Genomic DNA, 23,254 nt, shown 5'->3' on the forward strand with positions numbered 1-23,254 from the left:
CCTTCCTTCCTCTCTCTTTCCTTCCTTTCTTTCTTTCTCTCTCTCTCTCTTTTGTTTTGTTTTTTGAGTCAGAGATCAGGCTCTAACTATGTCTCCTCAGTGTTGGGATTAAAGGCGTGCACCACCTCTGCCTGCCAGGACGAATCAAGGGTTTTTTATTTACTTACTAGCTACAAACCTACCTGGTTTTACTGAAATTTATTTTTTTTCATTTGAAAAGAAAAAAAAAAAAAAGAAAAGGGAGTCGACAGGTAGTCCTTCTGGCGATTAAGACTATATTTGAAGAATAAATTTTGTAAACTCTAAAGTGTTGTAAAAAATTACAGTGCTTAAAACACACAAAGTGCTCGGCCTTGAGGAGCACTGAAGCTGCTGGAGGGGGACATGTTTGAGTCTGATCTAAGCAGAAAGTGGGACCGGTGCATGGCCGACATGTTGTTGAAGCTAGGTACCGATTTTGGATCAGGTGCAGGGAATCTTATGAAAGAAGGGAGAGATACAAAGATCTGGAGAGGACAGGAGCTCCACAAGAAGAGCAACAGAACCAAAAATATCTGGGCCCAGAGGTCTTTTCTGAGACTGATACTCCAAGCAAGGGCCATGCATGGAAATAACTTCAAACCCCTGCACAGAAGTAGCCCATGGCAGCTCAGTATCCAAGAGGGTTCCCCAATTATAGGACCAGGCACCATCTCTGACATGAACTCAGTGGCTGGCTCTTAGGTCACCCCCTCCTTTTGGGGGAGCAGTCTCACCAGGCCACAGAGGAGGATAATGCAGCCAGTCCTGATGAGACCTGATAAGCTAGGGTCAGATGGAAGGGGAGGAGGATCTCCCCAATCAGTGGAGTGGGGGAGGGGCATGGGGAGAGAAGGATTATGAGGGTATGAGGCAGAGGGCTATAGCTGGGATACAAAATGAATAAACTGTAATTAATAAAGAAATAAATTTTAAAAAAGAATGTGGCTGATAGCCTTTGGTTCTGGTTTGGGATCAGAGATGGATTACTCCAACTGTCAGCATGACTTAGAGGCTCCATATCACCTACATGGAAAATATGTCAAACAGCAGTGACTTATGCTGATAACAACCGAGCGGGAGGAAAGAAAAACCTTGTTTATTCTTCAGGAATACTGAAATGCCCTGGAGTGCACTGACGTCCTATGACAGTGCCATCAACAATACTTTCAACTCCAGCCACTGTTTCTGTGTTTGAAAACAATTCTGTTTCTTTTATATTTTCTATTTGGAAATTAAAAGGAGGTGGTCTTAAATAAACTAAAAATGGGACCCCCCCCCCAAAAAAAACACACAGAAGTTACAGATGAACAATCCTAGGGTGGAACAGTACAGTGCAGTCTACAAACGCCTGCTAGTAAATATTATATAGGAAGAAAATTATCATACAATTCCAGAGAAAGAATGTGCTTTGGACTCTGACAATTTTGAGTTGAAGAATTAGAATATGTGACAAAAGATTTAGAAACTAAAAGTGTCAAGGTTAAATTATGTTATGAGGTCAGATTAGATCAAATAAGTTATGCTTTCTGTATACATGGGTTTATAAATTACTTTATAAACTTTAGTTTATAAATTAAAACTTAACATATGGAAACAATCCAGAACTATCAGCACTTCCTTACTGACATTTCAAACGAACAATACCCAAGGGTAAAAAAAAAATCTCCTGTTAAAATGTCTATTATATAATTTGGGAAGCATATTTTACTCAAAATGACATTTTGTAAAATGACAAACTAGAAAAACCTCACGGTAAGTTGCCTTCCATGAAGTACTTGAAATACTTGAAGTACACAAAATACCTAATACAAATCACATGCTCCTATATAAATTCTAGTTAGAATTTCAATAGGACAAAAACAAACCACAAAACGCCGCTAAGAATGAACAGAGTACATTATCAGTTAATATTAGTAACCTGTGTCAAATGATTTGAAGTGCTTTTATTTCTCAAAATGTTTGTGAGAAAATTTAGAGTTGGAAACCCTCAGGGCACTGAAGAGGCATGTTATTAAGTAGAACTTTACAAATTAATAAAAGCATATAGAGTCACAGAGTTTTCAAAGTCCTCAGTATATGTTGAAAGGTTAGTATGCTAACAATATTGCTAAAATTAGCTACTAGATGCTTATATTCTGGTGAGAAGTAACTTTATTAAGTCAGTTACTACAGATGGCAAAAGCAAGGTTACTAAAAAGTTACAAAACAAGAAAAGAAAAATGTCACTCCAAATTTTGGGAGAAAAATAACACCATAAAAATTTTATTTTACTTAATGTTATATTTGGTCTTCCATCATTATGCATCATAAAAAAATTGTCTTAAGTTCTTATATAAAAAAAAACTTGAACAGTAAATGAAGTAAATGAGCTTAAACATAGCACCAAAAATCCCATTTAAAAATTAATTCACAAGCTCCATGTATTAGTTTCAAATTACTTTGTGCATTTTTGGAAAGTAGCCTTAAGCAGTAAGTGGTAAGTAATAGAGAGGGCAAAGAGCACTTTTTTTTCTTGATCTTCTCAACAAAGCAAACAATCTTCTGAATACTTCATTAAAGTTTCGTCATAAAAATTCTTTAATTTTTCTATCTAAATAATATAGTGGGTGAAGTAAGAAAATACCAAAGCCCGCTAACACAGAAATTTTGAAGTTACATATTTACATCATAAAAGAGGGCTATTTTAAATCAATCACACAGCTAAACAAATATAACAAGTTTGTCCAGACCTCAATCTGGGTATTGTGAAAATTGGGCTGTCAGTCAATGGGTCCAATGCTAGAAAAGAGGTGACATTCTAAGAGCCTGCATCTTAAGATGCAGACTAGGCTTTAGCCAGCTTATTTATCCTGAACTCAGTAGAATTCTTGACATTGGGAGAAAACTTTTGGATACAGATTTAAGACCAGGGATGAGTATTCTTGGTAAAACATTCAGATCCCGGCTCACTTAATTTCTCTCTCTCCTAGGTTTACATCAAATTAAAGTACCATTATTATATATTAAAAGCCCACAGGCAATTTAACTCCAAATAAGAAATACTAGGTATCCATAGCTCAGCTGTTAAAATTTAACAATAAATATATTAGAAATTTATTCATCTCAAAAAGCTCTGCAGAACAAAGAGCTGATGAGTGCTTTTTTAGGGGGGAGAGGGCTGCCATTTAAGGTACCCAGGCAGCCCACATTTCAAAGTATTACCATCATATTGATTACCTAAATGTGATCCAAATAATATTAGAAAGCATAGGAAACATTTTTTCTTTCATAGGAAGCAACTGTTTCTAAAATTAAAAAAAAAAGATAGTAATGAAATATCTTATGACAAAGAAGATCCAAGGATCACACAATACAATCTCTAAACTGGGATAGTAGAAAAATTAATCATATTTTTTATATTTCATTTATCTTGTTAATTTATCTCTAGTATGAATTAAGGCATAAAGCAGCAAGAGTGCAACTGATTCCAAACACTTGGAATTTTATTGTAAACATCCCATAAAGAATGGCAACAAATTGTCCAGTATTTTTTTTTTTGTCTTTGAAGGTAATTGCTTATAATGATCAACAACTGCCAAACAAAACATCTTTTATAAACCAAGCCAGTTTTGTTTACTTTTTTTCCCACCGAATTTTAGTTTAATAGACATTCTGCCCATATACAACATCACATCAACTATTAACTGAATGTTTCTCCATCTTAAAAATTTATGGACACTAAGAACAAACGTAAAGTACAGTTTTGTTAATACTGTGCAAAGGATTACAAAAGACAGGGATGATAAGTTACAGAAGAAAGAAATAAATACTGATTGCCATCACCACAGTATTGTTTAAAGAATTAACATTTGTAGTACTGCCTAATGTGTATTTGATGCCATATGCAAAAACACATTTTCCAACTGGGTTTCTAGATATTTCAATATGGGATTTTAAAAGTAAATTATGAATGGCGATCTCAATACATATCAATAATTTTATTTTTTTAGAAAATAATTACCATGCTTTTATATGTCTAAGTCCCATAGTCTAGATTTAATTAAATTAGGTATTAGAATAAGAAATGGGTTATACATATAAATAAACACACCTTAACTCTAAGCTGCAGGGCTTTTCTATTTTATTTTTCTCAAAAATGAATCAGAAACTTCCAGTCTGGTTAAAGTACGCTAGGTTAAGTGCAGTCTTTATTGTGAAAGAGAAGTGGAGATAAAAGAGCAAGCACGAGAAGAAAGGAAAGGCAACAAAATACTCAAGGATTATGATTATAAGACTATATTAATGAATAAATATCAAGAAACCTGAGTGCTATCTGTGTTCCACAAAATACAGCACCATGAAAACATTTAATTTCATATTGGATTTTGAGCCCAAACTTTGTAAATGTGGTAAATTAACTTGGTGAAGAAACTCTGCTAAAACACGTAAAGTAAAAACAACATGCAAATATTTCACCATGAATTTTAAAAACAAGCTTTAACGTGATCTTAGAATATTGCAGTAATATTCATAAAACCTTGCCTGCCACAAAGATGTTGGGGAATGTGAATAGCATTTTAAATAAAAGATTTTAAATATCAAAACTCCTATTCTTTCCCCCAGAACTATTAATTTCAGATTTCCAAAAGTTATTGTAATTGCTGGATGTAGAGAAAAATCACGTTTTAAGAGTCATTTTTTTTTGAGGGCATGAAAATTCAGCTTGAAAGATAAGTACCAGTTGGCAAATGTGCATAAAATGATTCCATACATATACTAAGGTGTGCATCATTACCACAAAACTTACAAACTTTGAAAAATGCTCAAAAAGTTTTATTAAAAAGTCAGAAGTGGTATTCACATTTTTCTCTTTTAATCACTGTATTGTCTGATGACAACCTACATGATTAGAAAAAAAACAAGATAAAGCACTGTACTTTAAAATATCTGAAAGCTAATTTAGGTGTATGAGAACTCAATTGTGTAGAATGAAACTTAGAAATCTTACTCAGTTGCTTTGCATCTGGGTGAAACAAAGCACTTTATGAAAGAATTCTAGAATAAGCCTGATTTCTGGGGAGGGAAAGAAAAATAAACAAAAAGGCAAATTAAATTAAAAGGGTAGAAAGACACAGTTATATGACAAAATCAGAATTAGCTATCAAGAAGACATAACATGGATGAGTAAGCATTAACAAATGCACAGGCTGAGTTCTAAAGAGGCAAATAATTGGTAGACAGTGTCCTCCATATAAAATATTCTCTTTTTTAATGTCTGGGAGAAGGTATGTCAAACTTGAAAAAAGCTACATACATACAAGTACACAAACACTTATACAAAAACAAATTTAATTATTAGGCTAGTAGGTTTGTGAATGTTTTGGAGAGCATCCTATTGCTAGGTGAGACACACACAGCAAGCCAGAGAAGAAACACATGGTTCAATTTTATAAACATATACACATGCTAAGATCATAAAGCTTGGAATCAGAACATTAGCATTCATGAGGAATATTATAGCTTACTGACTATTCAGATATAGCATAGGATTAAACTTAAACATGTGTACATTCTCATGGGTCTAAATAGAACAGTGGTCTTCATTTGCAGAATTCTGAACTTGTTTCCTACTTTCTTTGCTATGGCTGAACCCAGATCTTATTTAGGTTTAAAAGATCTCTAGAAAACTGAAATGATAAATTATTCAATATGATACAAATTATGACACATTTTTAGGGAGTGTTGTTAAAAAAAACCTAAAATAGAAATTAGGGAAAGAGGGAAGTCCAGATTAAAAAAGTAAAAATATTATTTCCCAGACTTTTATTTTCAACTTATGAAAATAATTTGCATGCAAACAGAACATATCTGTTTGTTTTATAATAAATGATAACTATGTTCACCTAACATAACCTGGTGACTAACTCTTTAAATTCTAATAACTGAAATCAACATCACAGCAAAATGCTGTTCACTAGTATTTCACAGTATCTCACTACATATAAAATATGCTTAAAATGTCTTTAGCCTTATTATTCTAATTATGTATGCCTAGAAAATCTTGACATTTGGGGAATAAATGTGGCATTTTTATTTTCCAAAATAAATTATAAATAAAGCTTCAGACAGCTAACATCACACAAATGGCAATTCTTCTACATTTCAAGAGGTCATCTCTTCATAGAAGAATGTCAACAAAAATTCCACACTAAAATGGTACACATGATACATATTTGGGTATAACCAGGAATTTAAGCAACTATATTATGTTGATTGTTATAGGACAAAATGTTATTGACTCCAGGAAAACATAGGCCCAATTTAGTCTAAATGCCCAAGAGATGAATAACTGAAATAGTGTATTTTAGTAAAAATCAAATGTAGACTCTCAAATGGGAACATTTTGAATCTATACTATGGTTAAAATGGCAGCTGAGCTATAACCAGAAATAGTTTTGGTATTGTGAAGAAAAACAACAACAAAAATATCAGCTTGGTCTGCTCTCTAGCAACAGACATTAGTGCCATTAACAGTTCGTTATACTTTCTTAAAGCCTGAACATCATTTCTACTGCAAGTGAAAATTGCTTAAGGGTATTAGTTCAAGAATAACCCCCCTACACGCCACCAAAAAGCAAAGTTATGTGTGTACTCCTTCCTCTGCACTTAACAGATTTTCAGATGCATGAAATGATCAAAAGCATGAGACAAACACGTCAGCTTAAGGAATATCCTGGACTACCAGGCATATATTAAGAAAATGCTTTATCGCACAAGTCTGATCTAAGTGCAACAAAACTGCTGTTACAAAAGCAGAGATCAATTATTATCCCTCCTACTTCAAGGATTTATGTAACAAAGTAGCACAACTGCTATCTAAAATTTGAGGAATAAAATTGATCTTGGAACTGAAGCTCACTTATGGAACCACGTGCACTCTATTGCTGTAAACAAGACCATAAATGATTTTAAAGAGTTTTCAACTATAAAATAATGATTCAAAATATCTGCAGTGCAATGAGGCTCTTTTTCTGGAAGTCTAGAACAGAAGAACCCTTTGGAATGAGAAGAGAAGAATCTGTTAAAGTTGATTCCAAGTATTAGCTAGCCAAAATATTCCAACTCAAGTTAGGTGCTTTGATACCTTTTAAGATTCAAATGAAAACCAGTAACTTACATCTGTTAAGTAGTTAAGTGGTAGCAGAGATATATAAGTAGTAGATCAAGTCTACTTACACAAATATGTTCTACAAAAACCTAGAGCATATAATACTTAGGAAACCTTGTTAATTACTACTATTAATTTGAGAGCCAATATAATTATTGAAAATTCTCAGCTTATAACTTAGAAGTATTCATCCCTACCAAGCTTGTTCTAGTTCTCCTTAGTAATGAGTAACAGCATCTATTTTCCTTAGCATTTCCAGTAGTTGTAGTTAATAGAGGTAGCTGAGCTACTGTTCAAAGCAGTTATTCTTTGTGGATGAGGATTTTTCAATGTTTAAGTTATTTTTAAGCTACACAAGTTCTATTAATGCAATAAAATATAACAGGAAAAGAAAAATGGATGCAAGAAACTTTTGCATTTGGCACCTTGTCTAGATTGATACCTCAAGTATTCTCTTTTAATAAAGTTAATGCACACATCAGGACACACCACAAAGATTTGCTACATATTTACAAGGCACCAACCCTTTCTCACCTTAAACGTGAATTAAGCAAATCAATGAAAAGCATATCAAGATACCCCCACCCCACCCCAAAACTGCAGTATAAATATATACTTCAGTTCAGTACAGTTCATGAAAGTTTGGCCTGGGAAGAGTAAAATAATCCAGATCGTTCTTACAATATAGAAACTGTAAACATTTAATAGCTGCCTTTAGGATTGGTGTATTGTGCAAAAGTTATTATTACTGGGTATAGGAATCAAAATGGCAAAAGCAAACTATATAAAACTCTGTAAGAAGGTGCTATACTTCTGTGATACAAAAGCAAAGAGGGATATCTTATTGAGATAAAAATGTCATGCTACTCTTAAGAAGCAGAATGCTCCTTTAACGTAGTAAATCTGTAGTGTGTCTGTGATGTGATGTGATGTGTGTGTGTGTGTGTGTGTGTGTGTGTGTGTGTATGTGCGCGTGTGTGGATATGTATATGTGCACACATGTATGTGTGGGCAGATTTTGTTTTAATTTAAGGCCTAATGAGTAAGGCTTGTTTGAACAAATGAAGTGTGGAGATTAAAAGTCTTGAAACAAATGTATACTGGCATAATGGAAAAGCACCAATGTGAAAGGAAGCAGAAGTCCCCACACAACTTGCTTTGTAGATTTTCTGGTAAATTCCCTGCAGTAGAAGGCCATTGATTTTATTTTAAAAATTATTCTAAATTCTTTAACTGTTAATAATTCCATCCCATGAGATGGCTAACCCTGGCTTTTTCTGTCATTTTACGTACTCTGCCTGATCTGGATGTACCAAGATTCAGAGGATCCTCAGTTGACACAAAATTGTCATTATCTGAATCATCATTATATAAAACAGTCCTCCTGCCTTGGTTTCTTGTTTTAATTCGAGGAAGTCTACTGAAACGTCCTGAAAACATCGTATCAAATTCATCATCTGCAACACATGCTCGTTTGGCTCTGGTAGCTCCTCTAGAGGCACCTCTTCCTCCTCTCCCTCGTCCTCTCCCTCTCCCTGCACCTCCACCTCTTCCTCGACCCCCTCTTCCCCTGCCCCCTCTGCCTCTGCCTCCTCTACTCCATCTACCCCATCTTCCCCATCTGCCTCTTCCTCCCGTGCCTCTCATCTTCCAGTTTCTTTTTCCATTGGCGTGTTGTTTTCTGAGTTTTCTTTTAGGTCTGGTTTGTATGAATTTGCTATAGTCATGATCTCCATCTACATAATCTTGATCTGTTCTGGAAGTAGATTCAGAGTCAGAGTCAGAGCCACAGGTACTTTCTGAACTTAAACTGGATCCTAACTCTCCGCTCTCTGAGGAGGATAAATGTGCCTTTTCTTTTGTTTCTTTCATCTCTTTTTCTTCTCCTCCCATGATTTCATCTTCTTCTGATGCACTGAGTAGTTTTCTCTTGGCTCCTGTTCGGGGCTCTCTGCCATCACCATTTGTAAGAGGCCCATCAAGGGAGTGATCTAAAGCAAAATGAATGATTTTTAAAAATTAGTTCTTGACATTGTAAGACAGTCATTGAGATTCAAAATCCAAATAATATACTACAAATATCTAGTGCTCAAGACTGACTGGACAAAATCACCAAAGTTTTTCAAATAGATAATTAGATCTATTTGAAAGGAAAGATAGTACAGTGTTGATTCTTGTTCCACTGCTTCTTTTGGAGTAAAAGATACTGAAGTATTGTGGGCTTATCTGGGCAGAAATTTTAGCATTAAACATAAGAAGAATTATAAGGAAATAAATTATAAGTTTCATTCATTCACTTAACAAATACTTAGCAATTACCTAGTATAGAGTAGGTATTAGTAGGAATTTGGAACATGATGATGAATGAGAAAAAGTCCTTGCTATCATATAGTATTGAGGACAAAGTGAAGAAATAATAAATCAAATTTTAAGTAGAGATGAATGTTAAAGAATGAAAATAAGATTGAAAAATATTTGTGTTTAGGAGTGCTATTTAGATCAAAGAGATGTCTCTTAGGATGTAACATTTAAATAAGGAATTAATGAAGTGAAATCTGGCAAAAAAATTTGAGCAGTCAAAATAGAACTAAGGGAATCCAATTTAACAAGAATAAAATGGTAGATGACTAGAAAAAGAAACCATCTGATCAACATTTTAAAAATGTTCCTGCTGTTATACAGAGAACAGATTGTAGAAGATGGTTAAATAGAAGTGGAAATCAACTAGAACAAAACAAAACAAAACAAAATTCTGCAGTGAGTAGTCTAGATAAGACACAATAAGGTGTCAAATGATATCTAATCTATTAGAACATTTCCTCCTAGAAGGACAACCAGAATAAATCTTTTATTTCAGAGGCGGAACCAATAGGACCTGCTGAGGGGGGTTAAATGTCAAATACTAAGAATGAAACAGTGTATCTTCTAGGATTTATAGTCTAAGAAACTGGAAAATGGGTAGAAATTTTGTTAAGTTGAGAAACACTGAAGATTAAACAAGTTTGGGCAATGTGCTGAGAAAAAGTAAATTTTCTAGTTTTAGGTAACAGTATAAATCTGAAAGAGAGAGAGAGAGAGAGAGAGAGAGAGAGAGAGAGAGATGATAAGATAATCAGGAGTCAAGAGGATAGCTCAATGATAATATGCTTAGCATGCATGAACCCCTGGGTTCAGCTCCTTATATGCACTTGTATTTGCTCATACATAAGCATACCCAAAACAAATGAAAGCACAAGCTAGACCTCACAAGATATAGAGCTAGAGATAGAATTCTGTAAATTTTCAGTCCAGGAGAGCAAATAAAGGGAAAGAAAATGGATGAGGAACACAAACTATGCTATCTCAACATTTAGAGATAAAGAAAAGGCACCAATAGTAATAGGGAAGAAACAGCCAACAAGACAGGAAAAAAAACAGTAGAGTAAAATAGAAGGGAAGAAGTCTGGGATTGTATGGTGTTTAGAATTACAACATTAATTTAGTAAGTTGGGGTTTGTTTGGACTGAATTACATGCCTTCAAAATTCTTATGTTGAGGTAACTCCCAAAGTGACTTCATTTGGAGACTGGGTAATTCCTAAGTTTTTCTCTATATCTCCATCCTACGCACACACGGGTTTACATAGTATATCTCCCATACGTTACATAGTGTAGATACATAGTCCGTCACCCCAAGGAGTGGGAACACACACACAGAGAGAGAGAGAGAGAGAGAGAGAGACAGAGAGAGACAGAGACAGAGAGAAATATAGACAGACAAGAAACAGAACTTAAATGTAGTATTCTATAACCCTGAAGAAAATAAAATTCTAGTCATATAGTAATCTCTGTGCTCTTTGATTCCTTGAATTTAGAGCCTCCAGAACTATGAGAAAATAAAAGTCATGTTCAAGACTCTCACTCTGGTTCTTGTGATGGCTGTCAGAAGCAACTAATACACTCAGCTACAGAGTATGTTGGTATCACAAAAAAAGCAGGAGAATAAGCTATTTCAGCAATATTGATGAATTATAGAGGGACTAGAGAGGTGGTGAAGAGGGCTTGATGTTCTTGCTGAGTTCAGTTCCCAACACCCACAAGGGCAACTCAAAACTTACTATATCTCCAGCTCCATGGAATCCAATACTGTCTTCTGGACAAACAAACCCACAAACCCACAGACAGAGACAAACATCTACACACAATCACAAATAAAAACTAAAAAGGAATTATAGAAAGAACAAGACTTTACAACTATGCAGATGTGAGAGGGAAATGTAGAGTGGTAATTACATGGTGAGTGGTAATTAACATGACGGTACATGCCTCAAACCTCAGTATTATGGAAGATAAGTCACAAAGATAAAGAAACTAAGGTGAGCTAGGACCACATAGTGATATCACCCCTTTAAAAATAAGATATTTAAGCTGAATGAAAAGGATGAGATTGAGACATAAAGATGATGATGAGTGAAATTTATTTTTAAGAAGCACCTTGAAATGAGACTGGTGGAATGAGGAGATACTTGGGTTGATAAACTTACAGAGCCACTAGCATCAGGAAGAAGGCTTAAACCAGGAGTGATAGCACATGCGTTTAATCTTAGCACTTAGGCAGAGGCGGTCAGGTCTCTGATTTTGTGGCTAACCTAGTTTACATAAAGTTCCAGGTGAACTATGAACTACATAGTGAGGCTCTGCCTTATAAAAATCTGATGACTGGTTTACTTAACAAATTTATTAGAGTTCTTTAATTGCAGGAGACAAGAATCAAGTGAGCTAAAAATAGTAGAAAACTCAGTATTAGTGGTGATTTGGGAAGAAAAGCTTTTTGTAGAGTGGCTGGGGCAGAACGTATGCTATAAAGGACAAAAGGATCCTTTACAAAAGAGACAGGAAATATAGGCTAAGATTTTCCCCTGCATGAAGGAAAGTAAGGAAGTCTGTAGTATAAGTATGAACAATGAAACAGAATCAGAAAGAAGAATATTACAAGATATAAAAGCACATTTTAAAGTAATATGTTTCAAATGTTTGTCAGTCTTATGCTCAGATCAACTATAATATGTTTCAATATTTTTTATATAACAAATAATATATTTATGTCTACTAAGTCATTTGGTGATTATAAAACAATGCATAAGAAAGTTAATATCCGGTAAAATCTATATAAAGTTAAAATAATACTCCAGTAACATATTTGCAAAAGGAAATTAAATATTTTTATAAACTTCAAATAGTTGAACATAAAATTTTCTTTGAGCATGCTGAGGGTGTGTACAGGGCGCTATACAAAAGTTTCTGAATAACAGTAAACTTCAAATATTTATGAAATTAATTCCCTTGGCATATAAGATAGATTCATATGATCACGAATTAGGTTAATTATCTTTGTAAGCACTAAATTTATTTTCTTCAAATATAGAGTTACTGGAAAAATAAGATATTGCCTGCAAGAATAAGATTTTTTAAATACGATTTTTGAGTCTTTTTAAATTTTTTTTTAGCATGGTTTAATATATGAAAAATCCTAAACATGTGTAATAGTATGGTTCTTTTTTTTTTTTTTTCATTAAACAACTCTTCTTTTTTGTGCGAGAACAAAGGCTATGATACCTTTTTTGGGGGGGGCAAGCGTAGATCATTGGCTAGGATGAGGTTCTGGGAATGTTTTCTTTTCTTTTTTTTTAATTTCATATTTTTCTTATCAGTTACATTTTATTAACTCTGTATCCCAGCCATATCCCGCTCCCTCATTCCCTCCCAATCCTACCCTCCCTCCCTCATCTCCACCGTGCCCCTTTGCAAGTCCACTGATGGGGGGGGGACCTCCTCCCCATTCATCCGATCCTGTTTTATCAGGTATCTTCAGGACTGGCTGCAAAGCCCTCCTCTGTGGCCTAACAGGACTGCTCCATAGTCTGGTTCTTATACACTCGGGAGAAGAATTCTTCATTTAGTTTTTTCTTCTATTCATTTCATTTAACATTGTTTTACAGTGATTACTATACATCTGTTCATAATTGTGGCTATCTATAAAGCTCCTTTTGACTTAAAATTGATTGTATTACAATTCTTATTAAGTGCTAGGACATGCTAGTTGTTCTACCATAACATACCAGCTTATGACTCATCATCCATCATGAGAAAGTAAGTTACCTTTCCCACACTCAATTTCCTACCTTGTTTAGCTGGTAAAACTCTATTACGAAATGATTTGGCATTCCCTGGGTCATGGCTATTTCCATTTCTGCTATGTCCACTGAAACTCGATGGAGAAAATGGCCCATCCCTTTCATCATCAAGTAGATATAGTGAAACACCTTCAGCAGCATCTGAAACTTACATTTTAAAAATTGTAACGTTAACATGATTTCATTTATTTTCATAAAATTAATCCAGGCTGCTTTTAAAACTCTATCTTCATTATTTTACTTTATAAAAAAAATTAAAAATTGCATTACAATGGTAGGACACTTATAATAGCAGCTTTTTGGAAACTCGGGTAGCAGGATAGTGAGTTTGAGATCTACCTTGGCTACTTAGCAAGACCCTGGAACACACCCTCCAAAGTAAAAATGAGTTATTTAACTACAAGATAACAAGTAGTTTATCATTACTAAACTTCCAAATGCAAAATGTCAAAAAGCCACCCAAGGAAATAATTCCATTAAATATTTAATCTCAGAGTCATATATTAACAAATATATTGTACAAATTCTTAGAGATACTACAGATAGTAAAAAGCATATAGTTACAGAACTTTCAAAGGGCTATTTAAATTAATCTACTCAGGGGTTAGAGAGATGGCTCAGCATTTAAGGGCACTGGCTGCTCTTCCAGAGGATCCAAGTTTTATTCCCAACACCCAGAGGGCAGCTCACAACCATCTGTAATTCAAGTTCCAGAGCATCAGACATCCTCTTCTAGGCTTTGTGGTTACCAGGCATTCACATGGTACACAAGCATACATGTAAGCAAAGCACTCATAAACACAAAATAATGTTCTAAAAAATGATTTTGAACATCACCTAGTCAAACAAACAAACCTAATCACTTTACCTAATGTCTTACTAGAGGGCTGTATAGCTAGCAAGTAGAATACCAATTAAAATGCTATTTTTCTAAACCCAATCCTCTTGCTCTTTTTACTCTAAACAGTGATACCACTTCTATATCCTTTAATCAGCATCAAAGTATCAAAAACCAAAGATATATTTACCAGGAGAAGAAAAAGGAGAACTAGTCCTAGCATAAGACACTGAGGTATTCTGGTCACTTTTAGGCTGTAACTTTATTTGCTTCTGTTTCCCTTTTGGACTGTAAATAAAGAAAAAAAATATTTGACAAAATTAAAACTTTAATCACCAAAAAATAAAATAAAATAAAATAAAATTTAAAGGCATAGTAAAATCCACATAAACAATAGCTTTGGCCTACAAACTCCATCTTTACACAGCAAACAGAGTTCTTTAATCTTTAGAGACTTCCTGAATTTATTCATTAACTTTCACAAATGAGGTACCAGCCACAAAAACCTTTAAAACATCTACGTCTGTGTAGGCAGGGTGTACCTGGGAGCCCTGCTGCTAGACAACGAGCTGCTGCTGCTTCTCAGGCGCTTTCTGTACCGTGGCTTCTTCCTCTTCTGACTTTGGATTGCTGACTTATATTCAGAGATGATATTTTTAATGTGGTTTTCAAATAAGGCAGACAATCGCAGAGTCATGCTATAGACCTGAAAAGGTGGAAAGTACAGCCTTGTTTTAGCAATTACTTTAATTACAATAAAAGTATGAACATATATGAACCAATCTGAACATCATCTTTCCAGCTGCAAAACACATACTATTTTAAAAAATTTTAAGGATTTAAGATGTCAGTTTCAGTAACTAACTAACTAAATAAATAAATAATTTGAAAGATAGTGTTTAGTGCTGTGAAAGACATGAAAAAAATCATCATACATTATAACAGAGAATTTTCACTAAAGCAATATTCTGTAAGGGAATTTATAATATGTACATAAAATTTTAAAAAATATACCTACCCTTTGGCTAATAATTTTACCTCCTGGAAACTGTTGTAAGAAACCATCAGGGGACTGTACACAAATGAAAAAATGTTCAATGATATTAAAGACATTAGCTACTATCATTATTTGTGCCGAGTGGAAATTTTTTAAATCTAATTTTCTAGCAACAGGATACTAGTAAAAAAACAAAACAAACAAAATCCCAACCAACTATGAAATGATCAGATAAAAAATATTATCAGAGATCCTTTTTTAAATAGTCATAACAGATCAGAGCATCTAGCAACTCTCATCAGAGAAATATTCTCTTTGCAGTAAATAGCACTTAATGTTGAGAACCCCACAACTGATCAATGTGCAGAAAAAAAAAAAAAAGAGCATAAAGTGCTTGGCCCCAATCAGCTTCATATCTCACCCCAAGGCTTGGAGATCTTCAATGAAGAGAGGGTAGAATAAGAGTCAGAGGTGGTGGATGATTTCAAGGAAACAGTGTTTTGGAGACATAGCAGGAAAGATGCACATAAGGACCCACAGAGAATGTGAAAGCATGCACAAGTTCCAGACAGACAAAATAGAAGACAAGAAGGTTGACATGTAATCCTACCAGCAGTTGAGCAACTGTAGCATTTAATGCATGGTAGGAGTGGGAAAGTCAGCTTTTGTTTGTTTGCTCTTTTGTTTTGTTTTGAATGACGTGACCCTGGTAGGCTGACTGTATTATCAAAACAGGCTCCAATTACAAGAATATATGGGCAACACAAACTGGCTTGATGAGGAATGAATTAAAAAAAAGTAATCTCAAAGTTAGGTGAGAAGGAATGGGAGGTTTGACAAGGTAATAAATAAGTGAATATGTTCAAAATATGTTGTGTAACCTTTTCAAATAATTAATAAAATTATTTTAAAAGTCATTATATATATAAAACAAAGTCTTAATATATGATACCTAATGTTGTAAAAGTACATGAATGTTAAGTATTAGTATAGATAGTCCTAGAAGTAAGCATATTACATATTAACTATAAATAAAAATGTGATAAAGTTTGTGATTATCTAAAAATATTTTTCCATATTTTTCAAACTTTCTACAGACTTTTTACTCTAAAAATCATAACAAAAGGAAAAAGTCAAATAAAAATTATGATGAAAGGGGGAAAAGAAAAATTACTCCTAGAGAACTTAGTAAAAATTTACTGTATATAAAGTTGAAGCAGGTAAATATACACCTATCAATTAACCAGTATAACAGATCAGTACAAAAGACAAATATTACTGTAACTATTTCTTGTTCTCAGGATATTTTCAGTTTTGATAATACCTATAGATATATCATGATTATGAATAAAGTTGTAATTTCCCAATAGGCTTCACTATTTGTGATAGTAATTGGAATATCCGTATTAAGTGCAAATTAAGACATTTCATATAAATTAATATTGTCAACTACCTTTACACTTATAAATTCATTTACTGGAGATTTGAGTATTTAAATCATTAATTTTTCTTTCTTTGTCTTTTCTCTGGCAGATGTAATTACCATTAAAGAATAAAGAAGAGCTAGATGAGAAAAAAGGTTGCTTAATTTCAGAATACTTGTTCTAAAGTGTATTTACATATGCCTTGGAAAAAAATCCAGAATTTGGAAAAGATACCTAGAATCAAACTTCATTAACTATGTCAAACAGTAGAATATCTTGTTTACAAATATTAAAGACTGTGGAAAGAACATTGCCTGATATATATATATAACTGCACATTTAATATTAGTTTCATACCCTTGACTTTTTATTAGAAGTATAAGCTTTGGAGTTGCTGAATATTTGGCGAACATCTTTATAAAATTCCAGAGGACTATCATAATTTCCTGATTCCAAAGTATCTTTCACAGTGCTGAAGTCCATAGGTGTGTCTATAACATCTTGATAATCCTATAAATGATAATGTGTTACATTTAAATACTCAAAATGCAAAACAATTCTAAATAAAATAGCACGGAGAATTACATTACCCATTGATGCAAGTTACACAAACTCTACCTTTATGTCTATCAATTTATTCTCACTCCCAAACCAATTCCTTTTGAAAATAATAGTTTAAAGGCTTAGGAGAGAAAAGTCAAAAGTTACTAGCATGAACTGATGATACCAAGATTTCTACTGACAGATGGTGAGATTATTCAGGTATAATTAAGTAGATTCACTCCACAAATTACCTACATATTTCCAAGATTTTGAGTTATGACATTTCATGTAAGTTGTCATTAGTTGATGTCGAAGGTGAGTGGATTTTTATTTTATTTGAAGTCTTTAGTCTTATTGATTTAGAACTTAGTTTGATTTTAATTAGGAGACAGAAGAAGATCCATTTTAACTTAAATCTTTTAAGTCTAGGGCTGTCATATGGGATATCTGAAGCAGATGTATGTATACTACCAGCCCGAATATATTGAGTAAAATCCATACTAAGTATTCAGTCACTCATGTTACTTAGAATCATTATGAAGTAAAACCATCAAATTTGTCTCTAAGAAGGAAACAAAATACCAAAAGTGGCAGAGAAAAGTTATTATAAATAAGAGAAAATGTTCTCCAAAGTATGAAAAACCACAATTTCTTTAAACAGATTTCGATAAGTTATAAAAACATCAAAAGCATACCCTAACAGATTATGCCTAATAAAGCACTAATAAGACAAAAACTTAAAATACTCAGCTGACTATTTAAAGAAGCCCCAGAAGGAATTATTATCTGTGATACAGACATACTGTAGGTGATTGCATGTTCTCTGCTTTGCTACATGGTTTTAAATCTGTATCTCCAAGTAATAACCATGATGTCATGAAGAACAACTGGGAAAACATGATGATTCAAAAAATAAACAAAGAATAAAAATGACCAAAAAATTAAGCAGAGGTATAAAAAGAAACTAAGTAGAGTTGAAAGGCAAACTGAGCGAATTACACAAAATCTGTGTGTATTATGAAAAATTTTAAATGTAACACTCAAAAAAATATATATAAACCTACCTCAGAAAGAGATGGATCTTGTCTGTCTGGAAGAGCTGATTCTGAGGATTCTCCTTCTTGCTGTTGTTGAGCCTATTAGGGTAAAGAACACAGACTGTTTCCACATCACCACTAGACAGACCAAGGTTTGTAAAAAAAAATTCAAAACTCAAATATGCACAAATAAAAATTATGTTTTACTTGAAAGAATTCTGTATTTACTATATTCTGCTATAAAAAATGCAAGTTTATGTCCTACTCAAATTTTCCTACAAACAAATCAAACAGTTGAATATAATATTGTTACTTATTTTTCATTCTAAATCATACACACATATATTATCAAGTGTCTACAGCATACAGAGTTGTCATACATGTATATGAAAAGAAATCCCAGATACAGCACAGAGTAGTTCATTCCTTTATTACAAGCATTTGGGAAGCTAAGGCAGGAGGACCCTGAGCACAAGGTCAGTTTAGGTACATAAATCCTACACCAGCCTGAGTATATACTGAGACCTGACTTAAATGTAAAATGTAATTTTATATCCTAAACTGTTATATTACCTTTGTTGAAAAGTAATATTTGATATATTACTCTTAGTAGCCATATTGATAAAAAATTTATTATAAATAGGTCTGACATATAATATTATCAAGTATCTAGTGTACAGAGGTGTCATTAGAAGGTAATAGACTATACCAAACAAATAAATTAAATTAAAGCATGAAGGAATAGAAAAGGAATTTTTTGGTGATTGTTTTGTTTTAGACCAGGTTTCACTATGCAGTCCTGGCTAGTCTGGATCTCTGTGAAGACTAGTTTATCCTGGTAATCTACCTGCCTCTGCCTGGGATTGAAGGCATGTACCACTACAATCAGCTGGTTCAAGTTTCGTTTAAAAACTATATAATTTTCATACTAAGTCCATGACAACTATTGTAAAATTTTTTTAATAAAAAGTAAGAATTGGGCAAATTGTTCACAAATAGGCACTAGCTTGGCTATCAATGGAAAATTGCCCTGTTGATAATTATTTAAATTATGGTATGCTTACTGGGTTAGAATGAGGATCCACTGGCTGGCGAAATGGCTCTGAGTCTTCACGTTCATAAATGAGACTCAGTAGTTCTTTGCATTGTTTTTTCCAAGCATCAGGATTACACTTGAAAGACTGTCTTCTGCTTCGGCATTTGACCTAGAGATTTAACAGAATTACATCTTTCCTTAACTATTCCTTGATTTTCTCATAAAAGTCTAATATTATCTAAGTCAAGCTCTAAGCAGCTAAGCTAACATATCTGTCACTCTAATAGCAGTCACTAATATAAAACACATCAGCCTCTACTTATGTTTCTTAGTTTACGTCGTCACTCTGTCTAGCAAAGTAAATAAATAAATAAAACAAAGCTAATGCCAACAATTCAGGTTCTAAAATTTCATTTTAAGAAAATCTAAACTACTAATAAAGTACAGACAAGCAAATGTTTCCTCACTTCCTCGTACACACAAGCAGAACTGGACTTAAAATGTTGGCCTGTGGTCAGTATTTGGGAGTCTGAACTATTTCTTGAGTTGTAAAGACAGTTTATTTATACAGTATAAACAACATAATCTGTGCAGACTGCCTGATTTCCTTGTGGGAATCTGAGATCAAGGAATACATTAGTCAGAGGGTACCTATATAATGAGTCACTAATAAACTTCTTGGTAAGTGAGTCACTAATCATAATTATTTATATTTTTTTTTTATTTTTAAGGCAGGGGGAAAGTGTGCTGTATGACCTGTCATAGGAAGAGAAAACATACGGTTTTATCCACTCTCACTGCCATTTTTCCTGTGACTGGGCTGTATAACCCAACTGGCACTGCTGTAATAAAAGTAAATCACTTTAAGCTATGTATTTGCTTCCAAGAGTCCTAGCTATTCTCAAAAATTGAAGTGAAATCTCTGACTCAGGAAACCTGAAAATGTTTTGTTTTCAGGAAGTCACATTTACTCACCCTTCTTCCAGATGAAGTTCCAGGACCATCTGAATCTAAATCAACCATTTCTGCTTCCTAATTAAAAGGGAAAGTGAAAAATGGCAAGTTACATTTTAAGGCTTACAAAGTAGATGCACATTCATGAGTAAATGGCAAGATAATGACAGTAAACTTTCCTTCATTGGACCAGGCAGCAGAACAAATGTGGGAGGGAGATTTACTCCAAACTTTGACAATATGCTGTGTACAGGTAAGAAAATAAACTGGGAAAAGAACTGAAAAGGCCTTCTTTTTAAACTAGAATAAGAAATGATGGAAAAGGTGAAACTTTGTATTTGGATAAATATTAGTATCTAAAAACAATTATTCTATGTGAATTCTATGTGACTCATTCACATGATATCCTAAGATTATAAAATATTCCCAATGAAACATTGTTATTTCAAGAATATGTTCTCTGGGGAAAATATAAATTTGTACTAATTAAGTATATCTCTGAGAGACAGGTTTGATAACACAGAGATGAGACTCAGGTACCACCAGCAAAGGTCAAACCAACTACACACTGCATAGGAAAAAACAAGCTGTTAAAATTTTACCATGCACAGGAGACAACTTCCCAAACAGAACACCAACAGCATAGGCTCTAAGAGCAACAATCAATAAATGGGACCTCATGAAACTGAAAAGCTTTTGTAAGCAAAGGACACTGTCTTCAGAACAAAAATGACTGCCTACAGATAGGGAAAGGATGTTCACCAACCCTATATCTGACACAGGGCCAATATCCAGTATATATAAAAAACTAGAGAAGTTAAACAGCAACAAATCAAGTAATACAATTAAAAATGGGATACAGAGCTAAACAGAGAATTCTCAATAGAGGAATATCAACTGCCAAAAAACACTTAAAGAAATGCTCAAAGTCCTTAGTCATTAGGGAAATGCAAATCAAATGACCCTGAGATTTCTCCTTACAACAATCAGAATGGCTAGGATCAAAAACTCAAGTGACAACACATGCTGAAGAGGTTGTGGAGAAGGGGGAACCCTCCTCCACTGCTGGAGGGAATGTAAACTTGTACAATCACTCTAGAAATCAATCTAGTGCTTTCTCAAACAATTAGAAATAGCGTTTTCTCAAGATCCAGCATATACCGTGTATGTCTTTCTGCTTCTGGGATAGCTCACTCAGGATGATCTTTTCCAGTTCTCACCATTTACCTGCAAATTTCTTGATTTCCTTGTTTTTTATTGCTGAGTAATATTCCTTTGTGTAGATGTACCATAATTTCTGTATCCATTCTTACATTGAGGGACATCTGGGTTGTTTCCAGCTTCTGTCTATTACAAATAAAGCTGCTAAAAACATGGTTGAGCAAAAGTCCTTATTGTGTACTTGAGTCTCTTTTGGATATATGCCTAGGAGTGGTATACCTGGATATTGAGGAAGCACTATTGCTAGTTTTCTGAGTTATATAGGATAAACCTACTAAAATCTGTGCACTTAAAGGAACTAATCAAGAGGGAGGACTCTGGCTAAAATGCTCAATCCCCATCCAAAAAGGCAAAGAGGATGGACATCAGAAGAAGAAGAAAACAGGAAACAAGTTAAGAGCCTGCCACAGAGGGCCTCCGAAAGGCTCTCCCCTGCAGACTGTCAAGCAGATGCTGAGACTTACGGCCAACTATTGGGCAGAGTGCAGGGAATCTTATGAAAGAAATGGGAAACAGTAAGATCCGAAGAGGACAGGAACTCCACAAGGAGAGCAACAGAACCAAAAAATCTGAGCACAGCGGTATTTCCTGAGACTCATACTCCAACCAAGTACCATCCAAGAAGATAACCTAGAAACCCTGCACAGATGTAGCCCATGGCAGTTTAGTGTCCATAGTAATGGGAACAAGGACTGCCTCTGACATGAACTGATTGGCCTGCTCTTTGATCACCTCACCCTGATGGGAGAGCAGCCTTACCAGGCCACAGAGAAATACAATGCAGCCAATCCTGATGAAATCTGATAGACTAGGATCAGAAGGAAGGAGAGGAAGACCTCCTCTATCAGTGCCTTTGGGGAGGGGCATGCCTGGAAAAGGGAGAAGGAAGATAGGATTGGAATGGGAGGCGGGGGGGGGGGATACAAAGTGAATAAAGTGTAATTAATAAAAATTAAAATAAAAATATTTAAAAAAAGATCCAGCTATACCACTCCTTGGCATACATCAAAAAGATGCTCAAGTACACAGTAAGGACATTTGCTCAACCACGTTTGTAGCAGCTTTATTTGTAATAGCCAGAAGCTGGAAACAACCCAGATGTCCCTCAACTGAGGAATGGATACAGAAATTGTGGTATGTCTACACAATGGAATATTACTCAGCAATAAAAAAAAACAAGGAAATCATGAAATTTGCAGGTAAATGGTTGAAACTGGAAAAGATCATCCTGACTGAGCTATTCCAGAAGCAGAAAGACTCGAAGGGCATATACTCACTCATAAGTGGATATTATACATATAATACAGGATAAACCTACTAAAATCTGTATACCTAAAGAAACTAATCAAGAAGGACTCTGGCTAAAATGCTCTATCCCTATTCAAAAAGGCAAAGAGAATGGACATCAGAAGAAGGAGAAAACAGGAAACAAGTTAGGAGCCTGCCACAGAGGGCCTCTGAAAGGCTCTACCCTGCAGGATGTCAAAGCAGATGCTGAGACTTATAGCCAACCTTTGGGCAGAGTGCAGGGAGTCTTATGAATGAAGTGAGAAATAGTAAGACCTGAAGAGGACAGGAGCTCCACAAGGAGAGCAACAGAATCAAAAAATCTGAGCCCTGGGGTCTTTTCTGAGACTGATATTCCAACCAAGAACCATTCATGGAGATAACCTAGAACCCCTGCACAGATGTAGCCCATGGCAGTTTAGTGTCCAAGTGGGTTCTCTAGTAAAAGCAACTGGGAATGTCTCTGACATGAACTGATTGGCCTGCTCTTTGATCACCTCCCCCTGAGGGGGGAACAGCATTACCAGGCCCCAGAGGAAGACAATGCAGCCAGGCCTTATGAGACCTGATAGACTAG

At 34.5% G+C, this 23,254-nt stretch overlaps 2 protein-coding genes across 4 annotated transcripts in view; one reads left to right on the forward strand and one right to left on the reverse strand.

The window, feature by feature from the left end:
- Positions 1-265: 265 nt before the first annotated feature.
- Positions 266-1,135, forward strand: LOC129665283 (MICOS complex subunit Mic10-like). Its single transcript, XM_055591834.1, has 2 exons — positions 266-449; positions 957-1,135. The coding sequence occupies exons 1-2, from the start codon at positions 385-387 to the stop codon at positions 1,072-1,074; spliced, it is 183 nt and encodes a 60-aa protein (XP_055447809.1). The 5' UTR covers positions 266-384; the 3' UTR covers positions 1,075-1,135.
- Positions 1,136-3,456: 2,321 nt separating this feature from the next.
- Brwd3 (bromodomain and WD repeat domain containing 3) overlaps positions 3,457-23,254 on the reverse strand; it is a 114,755-nt gene continuing 94,957 nt past the window's right edge. For 2 of the 3 annotated variants that reach the window (XM_055592700.1, XM_055592699.1), the window contains 8 exons: positions 20,191-20,247; positions 19,244-19,384; positions 18,207-18,278; positions 16,957-17,109; positions 14,721-14,884; positions 14,369-14,466; positions 13,329-13,487; positions 3,457-9,159 (listed from right to left, as the gene is read on the reverse strand). In XM_055592700.1, the coding sequence (XP_055448675.1) occupies positions 8,405-9,159; positions 13,329-13,487; positions 14,369-14,466; positions 14,721-14,884; positions 16,957-17,109; positions 18,207-18,278; positions 19,244-19,384; positions 20,191-20,247 (1,599 nt within the window). In that variant the 3' untranslated portion in view covers positions 3,457-8,404. The remainder of the gene's footprint in view (positions 9,160-13,328; positions 13,488-14,368; positions 14,467-14,720; positions 14,885-16,956; positions 17,110-18,206; positions 18,279-19,243; positions 19,385-20,190; positions 20,248-23,254) is intronic. The other variant, XM_055592705.1, reaches the window with a different exon arrangement.

The sequence above is a fragment of the Psammomys obesus genome, unplaced genomic scaffold, assembly GCF_907164565.1.
Source record: "Psammomys obesus unplaced genomic scaffold, mPsaObe1.curated_primary_1811, whole genome shotgun sequence".
In the NCBI taxonomy this organism is placed as follows: Eukaryota; Metazoa; Chordata; class Mammalia; order Rodentia; family Muridae; genus Psammomys; species Psammomys obesus.

What these genes read in the sequence shown, in the direction of transcription:
- LOC129665283 (XM_055591834.1), top strand. Translation starts at nt 385, where the DNA reads ATGTTTGAGTCTGATCTAAGCAGAAAGTGGGACCGGTGCATGGCCGAC. An exon ending in GACATGTTGTTGAAGCTAGG is followed by an intron (nt 450 to 956) that starts TACCGATTTTGG and finishes TAAATTTTAAAA; the next exon opens with AAGAATGTGGCTGATAGCCT.